The sequence below is a fragment of the Hermetia illucens genome, chromosome 4 (assembly GCF_905115235.1).
Source record: "Hermetia illucens chromosome 4, iHerIll2.2.curated.20191125, whole genome shotgun sequence".
Lineage (NCBI taxonomy): Eukaryota > Metazoa > Arthropoda > Insecta > Diptera > Stratiomyidae > Hermetia > Hermetia illucens.
In genome coordinates this window covers 110,021,703-110,038,906 of record NC_051852.1, presented here as the reverse complement: position 1 = coordinate 110,038,906, position 17,204 = coordinate 110,021,703, and the positions used below count along the sequence as shown (strand labels likewise).

The window sequence follows — 17,204 nt, the reverse complement described above, 5'->3', positions numbered from 1 at the left end:
TAAAGGCTTTATTGACCGCTGCGAATGCTGGCGGATGTGACTCACTCAAACTGCTATACCGAGCGAATTCCCGGGAAGTTCAACGTAATGTATGCCATAACAACGGGGAATTTCCTATTGCGCTGATCAGAGAACCAAAAGATGCTACAGAACGCAATAATTTCAGAAGTGTACACCGCCATCACGAAAGAACTTGCATGTGGTCGGAAACCGTTTCTAATCGTCCTGTGAAGGATGTTAACGGTCAACTCCTCATTCATGATGACAAGCAGCTGAAAAAGTGGAAAGAACACTTCACCACGGTTCTTAACTGTATGATATCCGGTGAAGTTTCTCCTTTCGGAATGGCTAGTCACCGTAAGATGCGGTTGCGGACTATTCCTCTAAGAAGAATGTTGGTCATCAATGCACTCACACGGAGTAAAATCACTGGGCTCGAAGGTCTCCCCACAGAATTATTCATCGCTGCATCTGCAGTTATTGCATCTCTCCTACTTCGACTCCTACGAACATCTTGAGAACAGAAGACCATTCCCAGAGAGTGCAAGAAGGGGATGATTATTATGATCCCAAAGAAGGGTTTTGAGCCTGACGATAATAGGGGTATCTGCGTCTGTTCCTGCCGTCGCAAAGATAATAACTAAAATAATTTTGGAAAGCATCAAAGAAGATCTCGACAACTCGATCGACATAGAGCAGTTGGTCTCCACTCTGGATCGTTCTGCAAAACTGCTAAATGTCACGTGCTGCATCGAGGCGAAATCGTAGAGAAACTTGATATCGAAAGCGGAGTGTTGTGGCGCGGCAGGATTCGCGGCATTCGAAATTTATTTCGAATGTTGCGAATGCGAGCGAACAGATGACGCCACCGGTGCTCTTCACTCAGTTTAGACCTCGCCACAGGAGTGGAGAGCAGAGTGCCATGAAGGGACGGCAGATATGTCAGATATCAAAACAATAGCTGGACTTCTACTTCAACTAACCTGAAAAAGAAAAAGGACTTTGACTTCGACTTAGCTTACATTTTTGAGACGTGAAAAAGTTGCTGCTTGAGATATTGAATTCAATTTGATTTTAACAGAAAATATTTCACTTAAATAAAAAAATAATTTCCAATTTCCAATTAATTAATGAAGTAAAGTAAACTAATACAAAAGTGTTATTTGGTGTTTTTCTGGCTAAGAAGCTAAGTCCCCAACTTGCAACCTGGCAAGTTGTTCCATATTGGTGAAACCAAATTATGTTGGAGAGATCATGCGCCGTCCTTTTAACTCTCTCTGAAATATCATACAACGTATTACAGATGAGGATCTGTAGGGACACAAACTGTTCGTCCTTGTTCTCGAGAAAAATAGGGTACTATAATGTAGGTTCGAAATATGTATTGTCACATATTTTTTTTAGCGCAGTTTTATTAGCGCTATGTTGAGAAAGACTGTTAGCTAGCTCTTACTCTACACAGAGTCATGGGACCAATATATATCACCCTTCATCCGCAAAAATATATTAGTACATAATCATCATCATCATCAACGGCGCAATAACTGGTATCCAGTCTAGGCCTGTTTTAATAAGGAAATCCAGACATCCCGGTTTCGCGTCGAGGTCCAACAATTCGATATCTCTAAACGCTGTCTGGCGTCCTGGTCTACACCATCGCTCCATCTTAGGCAGGATGTGCCTCGTTTTCTTTTTCTATAGATATTGCCCTTATAGACTTTCCGGGCTGGATCATCGTCATCTATATGGATTAAGTGACCCGCCCATCGCAACCTATTGAGCCGGATTTTATCTACAATCATGGATTTCGTCGTTATGTAGGCTGCAGAATCGTCGATCTTCATGTAGGGGGCCAAAAATTCTCCGTTGGATTCTTCTCTCGAACAGCCCAAAAGTCTGCAATTTTTTTTGCTAAGATTCCAAGTCTCTGAGAAATACATGAGTACTGGCAAGATCACTGTCTTGTACAGTAAGAGCTTTGACCTTATGGTGAGACGCTTCGAACGGAACAGTTTTCGTAAACTAAAATATACTCAGATGACTACCAACAACCGTGCGCGCATTTCATCGTCGTAGCTGTTATCGGCTTTAATTTTCGACCCTAGGTAGGAGAAATTATCAATGGTCTCAAAGTTGTAGTCTGCTACCTTTATTCTTCCCGTTTGATCAGTGTGATTTGATGTTGTTGGTTGTTTGGTTTTTGGTCTTGACTTTGCCATCATGTATTCCGTTTTGCCTTGTCGTTCTTCTCATGATATCGATATCGTCAGCATGGACCAGTAGTTCGGTGGCTTTAAAGAGGATGATGCCTCTCTCCTTTACCTCAGCATCATGACTCACTTTTTCCAGGGTCAGGTTAAAAAGGATGTAGATTAAAAGGGCATCTCCTTTTTTTTTAATCCTGCTGCTTTTATCTGACCTCGCACATTGGTTAGGGTTAGCCCAGACAGCCTTACTAATTTCGGCGGGATACCGAATTCTTTCATGGCCGTGTACAGTTTTATCCTGGCTATCTTATCATAGGCGGCCTTGAAGTCGATGAAAAGATGGTGCAACTGATGGTCATATTCCAACAACAATTTGTTCTGTTGAGATTTGCCTGGGGTGAAGCCTCTTTGGTATGGACCAATGATGTTCTGGGCGTATGGGGCTATCCGACCTAGTAAGGCGGAATTTGTGATAAGTCTCTCCGCGTCCTTTGAGAATGCAATATTAGCCGGTATGCGGCGTTCTTTCGTTCCGTTGCTAACTTGCATTCATCGTGGAACCAGTCGTTCTGACTTTTGTTGCGACTAAGGCGACGTATGTTTGTGCCAGTATCAATGATAACGTTCTTCAGGTGGTTGTGCAAATCATTCGTTAATGCTTCATCTTCAGCACCAGGATCAAGGCTAAAACCTGGCGGTGTTCAATGAACACGTGATTAATATGGTTGAAAGTGCTCCCATCTGAAGAGGCCCACGTTTGTTTGTGGACCACTTTCCGGGCAGGTACTTCCAACAGCCATTTCGTGCGACACTGCTGACTGAATAATCCGCAGTCCATTTTCATTGGTATCCTTATGTAAGTTATGGGAGCCAACGTATCGCCTGACTACGGGCTCCATTCCTACTTGGCTGTATCTCCAAGTATGATTTTGATAACATACTTAGGACAGGCTTCGAGGGTTCGTTCTACCTCCATCAATGAGGTTTATATTTCTCGCGCAGAGTGCATAGTCGTTCGCTTATGTTTTCAAAGCCAATAAGGGCAGGTTTTTTTGCGGACTAAGAAACCTACTTCGAGCACATGATTTACTGGATGACCGTTATAATATATGATGTAGTGGTTCTTCTTCAGGAAACCGGTTCCTGTCCAATGCATCTCTTGTAACGCTGTTCCGTCAGCCCTACATTGGGACAGGTTAGCTGCTGGGCAGCAATCGATCTGTACATGGAGCGCACGTTCGAAGAGAAAATGCGCAAATCGTTCGCCCGTTTCGTTGCTCCTTTTGTGGCTCCGTGACAAGTTGTTTTCCCAGTAAGGTTGTCAGCCCCACCCAACCCCGAACCTGGAAGACCAGTTGGTTCAATTTATTTCGTTTTTGTACAGGTAAAATTGAATCCTCTTACTTGCTGGAGTGACTATTTTATCATCCTTTTGGAAGCAGGTTTAGGCTAGTCTAGGGCCGGGTCATGGGGCTACGAAAAACCTGCACCAAGCCCTCCTTTTAATACGCTACTCATGTTATCTGACCAATGCATGCTCTAGCCAATATGTCAGCTCCAATGAAACAGTAATAGTTGCCTTCTCTAAAAAGCAACCGAATCAAACTTCAGATGTTTGGACAAGTTGAAATATATATTTCAAACTTACAATATTTACCTAAAAAATATTATAATTATTTTCCTATCAGTTATCACACTTTTATGACTTCAAACGCGATTTTCTAGTGATCCACAACCAACTACTGCTCCTAAAATGATCCTCTATTTGTCCTAAAGTTAAATTCTTTGTCTCGGGCAGCATCAAATACATTAACAAAGAAGCAATGAAACTTGCCGTACCAAACATTATAAAAAGTCCATACGTTTTCAGGGTAATTTGTAAATAGGGGAACACTTTAGTCACTCCGAAAAGTATAATGTTAAATGCTGCAAACACGTAACCGCTAACACTCCCTCTGATCTTCGCTGGCAGAAGTTCTCCAACCATGATACCTGGTAGGATCATGAAACCGGTATTGAAGGCGATGTACAAAAATATGCAACCTGCCGTTATCCAAGTGTTGACGCTTGTTCTTGTCTTATCCGTTTGGAATAGCAAATAAAATCCTAGAGCTAGGGCACTGACTCCTGATCCTAAACCAGACAGGAGAACCATCGATCGTCTTCGCATGACAAAGAGCAGAATACAAAAGATTACTGTGACTCCTAGTCGTACCACCGCCGTCATGATAGCTGCTGTCATGTTGTCAAAATGAGCGCCTATCTCGGAAATTATATCAACCGCGTAGAATACCACAAGGAAAGTTCCGGACAAAATTTGCAGAAAGTTGAATGCATTGATGATTATCAACGATTTTAGGATAGGGCTTCCTATAGGTTCCTTAGACTTTTCTAAAGTTTTCTCTTCTTTTAATCTTCGCAATATTTCGTCCAGTTCACGTTTAGCTAGAAGTTCTTCACCTCTCAGCCACGTCAAGGCTGAAGTTGCTTTTTCCAGTAATCCTTTTCTAGCCAGCCACGTTGGACTTTCAGGTGTGAAAAATAATGCTATCGTTCCTAGAATGGGCAATACTGTACTAAGCCACGCCACGAGACGCCAATGAAGCTGAGATCCAAGCGTGTAAACAAGAAGGATTCCCATTGAGTAAGAGATGAAGGGTGCTCCTATCAGCATACCCCTTATACGAGGCAACGCGATTTCGGCAATAAGTATCTGGAAAAAAGAAGAGATTGAGATAAAATAAATAATGCACAGACTTTATATTCATAAGTAAATTATCTTACTATCATGCTGTGCATTGAGACTTCTATTAATGTGTTTTGTCCTACCAGGACGATTTCCAAAATATAGTTACAAATACAGTATTATTGGGATGGGATGGGATTCCGGTTCAGTTTTCATTATAGGGACATAATCATGTTTTTTTTGTTGAATAGTTTTTGAGAATAAGACCTATCTCTTTTAATACTTGTACTTTATTAACTCTAATTGCCATCCGTTGCAACTGGCTCAAAAACAGGACTTTATCCAGAAAGTACTAAACAAGACTTCATGTTTCATGTTTCTGGAGTTTCTTTTGGATCGCGGCCGCTGTGGAATTTACTGCGATTCAATTCGCTTCTGACTTCGGCCTCCTCTAAATGTTGTGGTTCCTCGCCTGTACTGTCACATTCACGACAGTCGGGAAACTTATCCAATCCGAAGCAATGAGAAATTCTTCCTGTAATCATCGTGCCCTTTAAAGAATGTCAATTCTTCGTATCTTTGCTCAACGTATTTCTCACACATGAGCTCAGATTATGGGTCCAACGGCCCTTCTCGAAATTACGCTGCAGTTCCCGTTAACTTCCGTACAGCTCCTTTGTAAGTCTTTGGAAGTCTTCAGTCATTTCTCAGGTAGAAACAGTGGGCTTGAAGATCTAAAGGCATAATTCCCAACATGACTCACACTACCTAGTTCGACGTGCAAATGATTGGTATGCTGAACTCACCCTCCTTCTGCGCTCCTGCCCAGACAGGTGCTGCATATAGCAGAATTGATTACACCATTTGTGACTTGTGACTATATGTTGACCATCCTGGCTAGAGATGTACTAGTCTTTGCAGCTTTGTCTCATACATACTCAAAGTGTCCCTTGACAACCAACTTTGCATCAACCTTTACCCCAGATCTGCATTTCATGATCCTTTTTGAGACAATGATTAGGAGCGCCTCCGTTTCTTCGTCGGCCAGGTCCAGTTTGACAATGTATAATTAGTTGGTGACATGAATGGTTTACATCCTAGGGTATTTCGGAACTACAACCAACGCTAGGTTGCCTAAAATGTCAACCAACGTTGCCTTCTCTGTCAAATGAGCACACTTGGTTTTACCCAATAGAGTCCTCAATACGGAATATTGTCGCAATGCACAAACTTGATTGGCAATTAGAAGCATTCCTGACATCTGGATAACTACCGCGGTGCCTACACCAACAGACTCATCTCCCGGGTCAGACTCACGAAAAATGCAGCAACCGTAGAATAGACTTGTGAAATCTATACTGTCACTCTCAGAGACCTCCCACTAGTTTGCGCTCTTCAACATCTTCCCAGTAGGGTATGCCAAGTGATTTTAAGGGCTTCGGTATCAGAACCAACTTCTGTTTCTTCCATGGAGCGGAAAACACACTTCCCACCGTGAATTATTCAAATTCGGAACCACTCGGGCTTAATTTTAGTAGCTAATTTGAGAGCTTATCCTTAATAGCTACCCATATCCCTGATACTTCCTCCACACTAATTTGGGGGGTCGAAAAATACCTATTTAACCGTTAACAGAGGTTCATTCTCCTTCGGCTGCGGTAAAAGTGCTGCAATCATTTTCTACAAGATCCCCGGCCACGTTCTAGAGGTGATTTTTGCTCATGTATTTTGCTGTGAGCACTAAGGTATATTAACCCCCTATCTTGAAAGGTCGACTACATCCGATGCTGGTTACGTCTTTCAGTTCCGCAAAGGTTTTGATTATCATTTGGTTCTGCAACGTATCGGTCGTCTGCACCTTCTTTCCATTCGTATAACATACATTGTGGGACTCCAGTGCTATCTTTGATGAAATGAGCCTCCTCCACACACTTTCTTTACCGTTTCAGCTTACCATGTTGGCTGTTATATGCTGCTGAAAAGTTATCACGACACCTGAAGTATCCCTTCAGAGATGATTACTCCCTGTTTTCCTAAATTAATTAAATAACTTCGTCTAGGTCGTTTTGAACTCTAACGCCAGCTAGTCTCCCCAACACCTCTTCCATCTGATCGTGAAAGTTATTCGCTGACTTCTTGCTGGATCTATCCCTTTCTTCGTGCGTCTACCACGACTTACACTACTGCCAAGTCCGTCAATTTCAGTCCCGGTTTTATCTCTGGAAGGATGTCGGCGTAGGGCACATCTTCATTCACTATTCCAGATACCGAGGCCACAGCCGATAAAGTGCCTACTTTCGCGGGCATTTTCGCAAGCTAATTTTTCTTCTGTGAAGAGTTCGATTGCCCCCATTATCTTCATGAGGAATTCCCTGTATTTCTCGTATAACTGCCACTCGAGTTCTGTAATATAGAATACACACGGCCGGAGGCAGCGATTACCGTGGATCTTACGCCACTATTATCTTTTGTAAAATAAGATGCCATAATAATCAATTTTCCCACAACTGAGGTATTATGGTCGATGGATATCGACCGGGAACCCCCTTGCCTACTCCTAAAAACCGCCGGTAATATGCGATGCAATTTTTAGAAAGATTCGTCTGGTAATTATGAACAGGAGAATTTTCTCCATGTAAACCAAGTGCCAGAGGATCTTATTTCCCATGTAAACAAAATGAGCCGTCATCCCTGACTGACCTACCAAATCTAAGAGGCGGGCTCTTTTGCTTGATCGGTCTCCTAAATAAAAGTGTTCTTTGAATAGCCGCAGCTGACCTCAGTTAAGTTGAGCTGGTAATCGGTCGTACCTTTTAGTCTCGTGGGTGCGTGTAATCCATGCATCAATTCAAGGAAGCATCAGAGAATTGGTGAAGAGAGGAGAAATCAGACTATCGCTTCATCTAATCCGGTGGAACAGATTTGTGGAGATGAGCGAGGTTTGAAATCCCGGGTCTATAAAAGCACCAAGTGTAATAGTTCTTCCATCTGGTGGTCTTTACCAATAACATACCTGAGGCGAGCTCTTACTCTCGGTATTGGCATTTATATTCTTCTTATAGTGCGGCAATATATGGTCAATAGATTCGATAGATTTTTTCTTGAGGATTTGAGAGGTTAATAGCTGTTGTGCAATGAATCCGAGTAGCTAGTACCTCTTTTGGAAATGAGCATAGAGTTTTTCTAGACTTCTTTTTGTAGATATTACCGTTTCATCACATATATTCTATCTATTCAGTGGCTTCATCAGCTGTTGTATGAAAAAATATGATACTTTTTTTTGCAAATAAATTTACCTGTGCGGGGGCTCCAACTAATCCTACTCCTATTCCTGCTACAACTCTTCCTATTAATAGCAAAGCATGTGATTGAGCGGTGGCTAATGTGGTCCAACCTGCTAGAATCGGTATTGATGCTATCAGTAGTGCTGTTCTGCGCCCGACCCTATCAGCTGCCCAACCTGACACTAAAGAGCCAAAAGGAGTGGCAAGACTGTGGATGCTGGCTGAAATAAAAATTAAGATTCAGGATCAGAAAAAAAATAGATAATTTTTTACGGGTATAAAAGCTATAGCTACTGGAGGTAAAAGATTCAATGAGACAGATTTGTCTGTTGCGATCATATGATAAGAGGAATGCTAGTTCTCAAAGCGTGTCCTTATACCTATCTATAAGTTCTTTAAAGATTGAGGTGGTCCTGAGCTTGTAACCACTTGAAGACGGACCGGACTAATTGGGAAGCACTTGTCTCCTATTTTTTTTAGGGTGATAAAACGATTAGTTGGAAAAATCTCAATGAAGCTGGAAACACTTACACGAAAGCAAGAAAGAAGGGGATATATACGCAAGCAGCAGTCTAATTTCTGACCGCTAACTGGGGGGTTTCCTTTAAGGATTTGAAAATGTCAGAGGCGGAAAATATGAAAGGCTTAATAACAAAGGTTTTCGTAATGGATTTGAGTCAGTGCAAACTCTCTTGAAAATAAAAAATTTAGGAAAACAGGTAATAGAAGAAACCTTTCAAAACGAATAATTGCAAGGGGAACTGGAATATTGCGAGAACTAGCGAAAAAGAAAGAACTGCTGCTAAGTACTTCAAAGCACCTGGCATTTATCCAACGATGCTAAAGCAGGGTGTAGAGCGCCTAGACTCACTTCTACATTTTATTGGCGAGTTTTGCTCTAGACTATATGCCTACCCCTTAGTAGTGTTCAGACGAATTAGCTTAACATCACTGAAATGACTGCACAGTCTGGTTGAGCGTCACATTCACAAGAAGCCGCTAAAGTCTTCTTCTTCAGTTTTTGTTTTACTTAAAAGCGAGGTCGCTCGTCTTGATCGGTTGCGCCATTTTGCTCTGTCAAAACCCTGATGTAGATGCAGTCGCGAGGCTTACAAATCACCATCTAGCGTATCAAGTCATCATTTTTTCGGCCAGCTTTTTGGTTGTTGTCCATCTACTTCGATTTTCAGATCAATCTTGACAAGTGAATTCTCGTTAGCACGAATTACGTGACTATACCATCGAAGACGAAATTTTGGATTTGAGTCATTCGTTGATACGTCGATCACAAAGAACGATAGTTGTTGAACGCCATTTCATCCAGGTTGCGCTAATGAAGTAATTTCATAACACAATTCACCATTGGCTGATACCATTGACTCGAGATAATTAAATTTCTCAGTTCTAGTCCGGTCATTGTCAGTGACACTGATAGTCCTTGTTTCATTAGGATCGGTCGATAAAAATTCTTTTTTACTCAAATTCAATCTGAGACCGTGTTGCTTAAGGCGATCATTTTTGAACCAGTTGATCGAGGTCAGCTTTGCCGAAACGCTAAGGAAACATAATCTACATAAAGCAGTGTATAGGGCGCCGGACGTTGGATGTCCCATGTGACAGTGTCATTAACAAGAACAAAAAGGAGTGGTAAGAGGGCGTTTCCTTGATGAACACTGACAGAGGCACGAAGCGGTTTTTATATGCCCGCCCCACTTCGAACTTTGCTTTTCTGATTGTGTGTGTGGGGCGATGCGATATTTCTCCCTGAGAGCGTGCGCAGCGTGTATTGCATCAGTAGTTGCGTAGTTCTTGACAAATCCCGCTTAATTCACAGTTATTTCAACCATGTCCGGAATATGATTGTCAAAAATGCGTTCAAAAATCTTCATGGTATGCGAGAGCAACCGAAATATTTAAACATTCTGCTGGACTACCTTTTTTCCATATCAGAACTGTGGTGCCTTCTTATTAGTCAGGTGTTGTTCTATCTTCCTCAATAGCCCGATTGAAGAACTCACTTTCAGAGCTCAGTTACGATGTCCTCAGATCCTATTGCTACCACCGATTTCATCCGTTTGATTGGTTGCTCGGCTTTAGTCGCACTAACAGGCGGAATCGGTCCAAATGTAGGCAATGCTTGTGGAAGTGGAGGATGAAGAAATTGTTTCGTTGAAATATGCTCGAAATATTCTCACCATCTATCCGTTACGTCTAATCGTTCGATAAGCAAACCGTACTTGTCACTATTGGAACAGAAGTGTTTGATATCTTGTATGCGTTAGTGTCGGCTTTTGATAAAGATTTCTCTCGCCATCCTAAGTTCCAGTTTATCGTAAAAACATCTGTAACGGACCACTCAGGTAGCAGCGATGGCTTCCTTTGCGTCGCGATTGACATTCTTCTAAATTTGCCAACGTTTTATCGTCAAGAAGCTTATGGTAGAGACGTTTCTTTTCACGGATCCCTTGGGAATTGTTATTCCAAGCCAAATATCTTGGTTGACGCACCACTTACCTGACTTGCTTGCATAAGCTGCTTTTTAGATCGTATTTTTAGCTTGGTTCCATGATTCTTCGAAGTTCGTAATGGTTGGTAATCGCGTAAGGGAGATCATTTCTTCATTTTTCTCAAGAAGTCGCCACTATTTAATGTTCGTCGGGCCAATGCGTTCCTCATGCTGTTTTATTGGTGGCTTTATCCGCAAGACGGCAATCATTGGCGGATGCGGGGCGATGGTCTCATAGGGAACGGCCTTGCAATTAGTGACGATGGTAAAATGTCTGCATCTTATGAGGATATAGCCGACTTTCGTTTTACTGTTCCGTGACTGTCTCCAAAATCGACTATACGCTCGCCACACTCATTCCTGTCCAAAGCGTTTTCATCTGTTGACGGCGCCTGTTGCCATCTGCCTTTTCACTCACATGACCATTAAGCGTGGAAAGTGTTGTGAATCTGCTCCTCCTTTCTTGGTTTTATAAATTCAGGACGCAAATCTCTCTCACCATGTGTAGAAATATACAATATATTTTAGATGAAAAGCTCCTTTGGAACAATAATTTAGAGTCAAAAATGAAACGACCTCTGGCTATGCGTTGTTCAGACGGACCTGTGCCTTGGCAGGGGTATTAGTCCTTATGTAGTAATCGTTCGCCTGTGCATTCGAATTAGGTCATCCCGTGTGTCGGATCCGAGGAATCGATTTTTTTTCTGGAATTCATTGTATCTAGATATAATGTAGAATATATAGGGAAAGTGATTTTTTGATATTCGGAAATGTCACATGCCAGGTTTATGTCAATCGCCGTAATAAAGCGCGTATTCGGACCGATAAGGTCCGAATGACGTTCGAATGACTTCGTTAAAATCATAAAAATTGAAGCCAAGGCTTTACTTGTGTTTCTCCAAGAAACCTAAAGTTTATGGACTAGGTATAACAGATTAATGGTCAGTTAAGATTTTATAGTTAAAAATCGCATTCTACTTTTTAAATGCGTTTTTCTCGAAACTGAATGTTGAAAATCTGCTGCCACCATAACTCAAAATCTATCCAATGAAATTCTTTTAAATGTTCACGACTTATTCTGCGCTCTCTAGCGTGGCAGCACAAAAACACTTCTTTTTGGAGATGGATGTATAAGTTGCTCTGTATTTTAATAATGTACTATGCTATCGGGCTTGAAAAAATACTACTCATGCTCAAGATATTAATAAATATATGGTGAACAATTCACGTTTGTATCTTTATCCAGTTCTTCACAAAAAAAATTATAAAAAAAATTGAAAAAACGGCCGTCACCCGGGTTGACCCACTTAAGATGAGACGTAAGAATTTACACTGTAAGCTAACCTCACTGTAAAGAACTGTAGGTTTGGGTATTACCGGTGCCATGTGGATTACAGAGGTATTATCCAATTTGCAGTACTTAGATATATATATTCAAAGTACCTTATGGTAGAAAATATCGAGTTTCCCTCAAACGACTCTTGAGCAAGAGTGAACCTCCCGGATGAAAATGAGAAGTCGACTCTTTCCTTGGGACGATATGCAGCGTTCTTTCAGGCCAAAATATATGCCATACTAATAGCGCCAACCTGCATTATTGACGAGTGATTGAAGGATACGTGGGTCTGGACCTTCAGCAATAGCCAAGTAGCCTTGAGGGCATTGATCAATTAGAAATCATCCAGGAATGTAGAATTCATTTGAACTCTCTATCTGGAGTCAATATGACGTTGGGTACCTGGTTACTGAATGAAATCAAGTCTCAGATATTTGAGGAAAAAGGGTTTAATTTATTCCATACACACTGGAAAGTTTCCGTAGGTTTTATTAAGAGAAGTTCCTTTGTTTTCTCAAGTTAATTAATTCTAATACTTAATAATAAAAACACGACTGAGGGTTTCACACGGAGCAGCGTGACCGTAAGTGGCTACATGTGCTAATCACTCCGTTTATATATAACGCAAACACGACATGAGTGTGAACTATATTCAAGTGAAAACAGCTTCGTATTCTGACTTAATATAGGCCAAAGTGAACTTCTTGTTTGAACTCGATAGGGTAGGTGTCCCGTCTACAGTCACAGCGGGCAGCATCACGTGTGCTAAAGTAAATCCTACTAAATATAAAAAAAACTGGAATATTTCATTAGACGTCGGTGTTGAGCTGGGACTCTCTGCCCCCCACACACACTATAGTAGTATGTGCCCCAGTATGTGCCACACACTATTATAAAATCTGGGAAATCTATTTTTTACAACCTACAGTTTTGCTACCAGATTTTACTCTCACCTTCATGTGATAACCATTGGGTAATACGTCTTAAGCCAACAGAAAGGACTGATCGTCGGATTTCTTGCTCGCAAAAATCTGATACAGTGATGAAAGCAATGAAACAGCCAATTCAGGGAGTAATTCTCGTGCCACAGGAGATGAACTGCTCAAGAAAATAAGTGACAGTAAAAGCCGCTTCCCACACGAGCTCATATGCCTACAACATAAAACTCACTCGATGAAGTTATATTTGATTTTGCCACTAAACGGAAACAAATGAGCTGAAGATCCTTCATCAAATCCCCAATATTCCTTCTGGATATGATGTGAAACATCCTAACGGGGATAATTTCCAACAAAATTCTAGAGACAGCTGCAAACGAAAGAGCTGTATCTAATGTGCAGTTTGGATTCAGTGAAGGCCGCTCCACTGTCGATGAACACCGCAGTCGCTCCTAAAGAGGGTAGGAAGTGGCACTGGAGGTCAGAAGAGTGCTATGCAGTGGTCACGCTGGATATGATGAATACCTTTAACTCGGTAAACTGGTCGTCCATCAAAACATTGTTCATAAGAATGAATATTTCGCGCCGTGTGTCAGTTAGAATTTATCAGGGGTCAATACCAGGTCTACTCTTCTGGAACATAATGTACGAATGGAATCTTACACTTACCTCTACCATAAGGAGAAAAGTAGTTGGTATATTGCCATGGTTGTTGTACCAAAGAGATTGAGACAGCTGAGACTGAAGCAACCCAAGGCTGGCTTGTAACTGTTGGACTAGTACTCACGTATCACAAAGTTGGAGCCGTTTTAATAAAAATCCAGAATAGGCTGGAATGCATTAAAATACGAGTTGGAAAACAGATCATAAGAAGTAAAGAGATAGTCAAATATATAGGTGTAATGTTTGGCAATAGAATAAAATTTTAAGGACTGTGGAATACGTAGAAAAAAACATTACTGTGGCAGGTACCTCAGCAGAGGGCTACTTTCTCACGTCATTAGCTCATTCTTGTTCTATGTCGCTACTGTATGAGCAGTGCCATTAGCAACCACGAAAATCAGAAGAAACACGTCGGCGTCATATAGAATATATAACCTGAACAGTCAAATAGCAGACTCGATGGGATAGGTCAACGAAAGGACGATGGACACATAAGCTGATTCCAACCATCAACACGGTGGTCTATCTTCACCACGTGCAGTCAACTTAGTTATTATCTGACTACGCTGACGACTGCACTACCTGCACATATGTCGTACCTGCCAGCTATGCTAGGTAAAATACGCAGAGCATGCATTCCGAATGTCTGTCTTTTGCACGTCAGTGGTTTTCACTAACAGCCTCGATATTTCTGACTTAGTAAAAAAAAACAAGCTCCGGATAGCTGAGTGGTTAGAGCGCAAGGCTGTCGTACGGAAGGTCGCGGTTCAAATCTCACTGGTGGCAGTGAAATTTGTATCGTGATTTGACGTCGGATACCAGTCGACTCAGCTGTGAATGAGTACCTGAGTCAAATCAGGGTAATAATCTCGGGCGAGCGCAATGCTGACCACATTGCCTCCTAGTGTACCGTTACGGTCTTGAATGAAGTGCTCTAACACACTTCAAGGCCCTGATCCAACATGGATTGTTGCGCCAATGATTATTATTATTAAAAAAAAACAAACTGTTTAGCTCAAAGAGTTTCTTGTATGAACCGTAGCTATCTGCGGTTGCCACAATTATAAATATCTTGTGAAGCATCTCATTCCTTGAATACCGCATCACCCATTTCAAGGAAACGGGCCTGCGTTTGCAGAGTTGAGGTTGTGTATTTTCTTATTGTTTTGTTTAGAATAATAGTTACAAAAGTGAAACTGGAACCTGAAACAATACGAAGACTGAGTGGTATTTTCTTCAAGTGCTTATAAAAAGTTGAGGTCGTATGCAGCCGTACCATCTGATAAGGGATATCTGCTGACGTAAAAGGCATTATTAACTTATTTATTAATTCTTTGCCACCCCTACGAATCTTTAAATACCCAGAGATGTCTTAAAAAATTGCAGAAACTGTATCGAGTGAACTCTACTTCGGAAGCCTAAAAGACCAAAATTCATATTCCCGTAACCACGCAGCAAAATATAGAAGGAACATACTGCTACGTCATTTTCCTCATTCCAGCGTGTCTAACAATAAACCATGTTACCTTGAGCGGCGCTATTCCTCGGCATTAACCACTTTATTGACTAAGGTCATAAGTTGATGCCATTCAACGGCTGAAGGTCTCTTTATTACTGTCGCCAAATATTCGTGTAAATTTCACGGCCTTATTTCGGACACTGATTGGATGATTAACATAGTTCTTTATTAAGCGTGCGCAAGTTAATTTCGGGCCTGGGTCGTTAAGTGCCTTGTGGCCTAGTATTTCAAATAAGTCAAGTTGATAAGTTGCTTACCAAACCACGAGCCCATTTGCACGTCCATCTGTAAGAGGTCAGAAGTGTTGTACAGTTGAGGAAGTAGCACGGCTGAGTAACCGATTGGCATTCCACACCCGGCCGCCACAATCAGCACAGCTCCCGACAATATTATCTGGAATTGTTTTTAGATTGTTATTCTTTAGAAAATTAGGACAAGCACTTATGGTAAGAGGAATGGATTCTGGGATTAGAGGAGACAGAACGTATTGCATGTATCTTTTAACAAAGAGGCTTGACTTCAATTCAACTCATAATATTGTAGGAAGACTTTCTAATTCAGGAAATACCATTCACCTGCTCACCTGATTCCATATTCCTCTTTTGGTGGAAATTATTTCGAAGAGCTCGCATCCTTCAACATCCTTCTGATTCGCAGGTATATAGCTTCCTTTGCGATCTGTGTCATGATTAGTCATTTTGTTCCTGTAACATTGAAAAAACTGATTGACGAATGCCAATCACAGAGAAAATATCATTAATTTAGTGCGATATGTATGCAAATTATTCTGTATTATATTTACAATATGAGCAAACATAATAAGGCTGAATGATAAAAGGTCCAAGTCCTAGTGAGTTTTGTGATGTACAATAATTGGTTCAGACCATTGTTGGTATATAGTTGGTAGTCCTACTCGGCAGTGACAAAAACAAAGTTTTTTTCTGTTGTGATTACAAAATTAGAGAGTTTTAGACTGCAGTACACTTGCCCAAAGGCCTCAGCTTTCATCTATCATAACTTTGTTGTATCGGTGTGGAGGGAATTTTGGAGCCTAGACAGCTTCTGAGAATGGATTCATGAAAGAGATAATCACTTTTCAGCTCCCGCACTCCGCCTTTTGCATCAAATATCAGAACAGAGGCGAGCTCTACTACTAATCAAGGTCTTTCATTTGACACTCCACACTCCCCCACGTAATTTCCAGTACCTCGGTGGGGGATAAGTTTGCCACCAGTTTTTACAAATGATTTAGAGTTGAAGCAGGAGAGTTCAAGCGATGCAAGACCGTACCAAAAGCACCAAAAACGAAGACAAAAAATGAAGAATTGAAAAGAGACCGTTGACCGACTAAGGGGGGTTGCGACACCTAGCTCATTTGTCCAAGAAGGACGACCGCAGGAAGTACTCCAAAACCAATAAATCGATCTATTGAACGCCAAAGCAAAAAATAAAACACTGGATAGTACATTAAATGCTACAGGTGAAAGGGTATTTAAAAGATGTAATCTGGCCAAGCTCGTAGAGAACAGTCAGACTCGGAGCAAATAGCTTTTATGCAGCTTGGAACAAAAATTGTTAGGTTGTCCGAGTTTATCAAGGATAAGCACAACGTTTACCAAACGATCAAAAACATGGTGAGAGCCATTAGGGGCTCCATAATAGGTCGCGGATGGAAGACAGAGGTCGCAAAGAAAAGCCGAAACCTGCCGTTCAAACAGTGTCTCAGGCGACCCAAGTGACACCAAACTGCAAAAAATGGTGATCTTCTATGCAATCAGCAGGCTAACCTTTTTAGCCCTAGGCTCGTGCGTGATATGACCTGGCACGTTGGCAAGAGCTACACATTCAGCGATCACCAAGCAATTATCTCCGAAATATGGAGAAAACCACCCTGCAATGAAACAGCATATCCAAAGCCAAGGATGATATCATGATGGATTACAAAAGCATTGGACCAGCAAACCTTCGTGGAAATGTGGCTATACCAAGCTTCTAAGCCAGGCACACACACATGCTGGATCGCCAAAGCATGTGTCTAGGAGATGAGATGGGATGAACGCCTACA

General features: G+C 41.5%; 1 protein-coding gene across 3 annotated transcripts in view; it reads right to left on the bottom strand.

The window, feature by feature from the left end:
- Positions 1-3,821: 3,821 nt before the first annotated feature.
- Positions 3,822-17,204, bottom strand: part of LOC119655707 (facilitated trehalose transporter Tret1) — a 57,113-nt gene continuing 43,730 nt past the window's right edge. For all 3 annotated transcript variants that reach the window (XM_038061725.1, XM_038061728.1, XM_038061727.1), the window contains exons 2-5: positions 15,723-15,860; positions 15,397-15,532; positions 8,190-8,398; positions 3,822-4,920 (exon numbers count right to left, since the gene is read on the bottom strand). In XM_038061725.1, the coding sequence (XP_037917653.1) occupies positions 3,907-4,920; positions 8,190-8,398; positions 15,397-15,532; positions 15,723-15,836 (1,473 nt within the window). In that variant the 5' untranslated portion in view covers positions 15,837-15,860 and the 3' untranslated portion in view covers positions 3,822-3,906. The remainder of the gene's footprint in view (positions 4,921-8,189; positions 8,399-15,396; positions 15,533-15,722; positions 15,861-17,204) is intronic.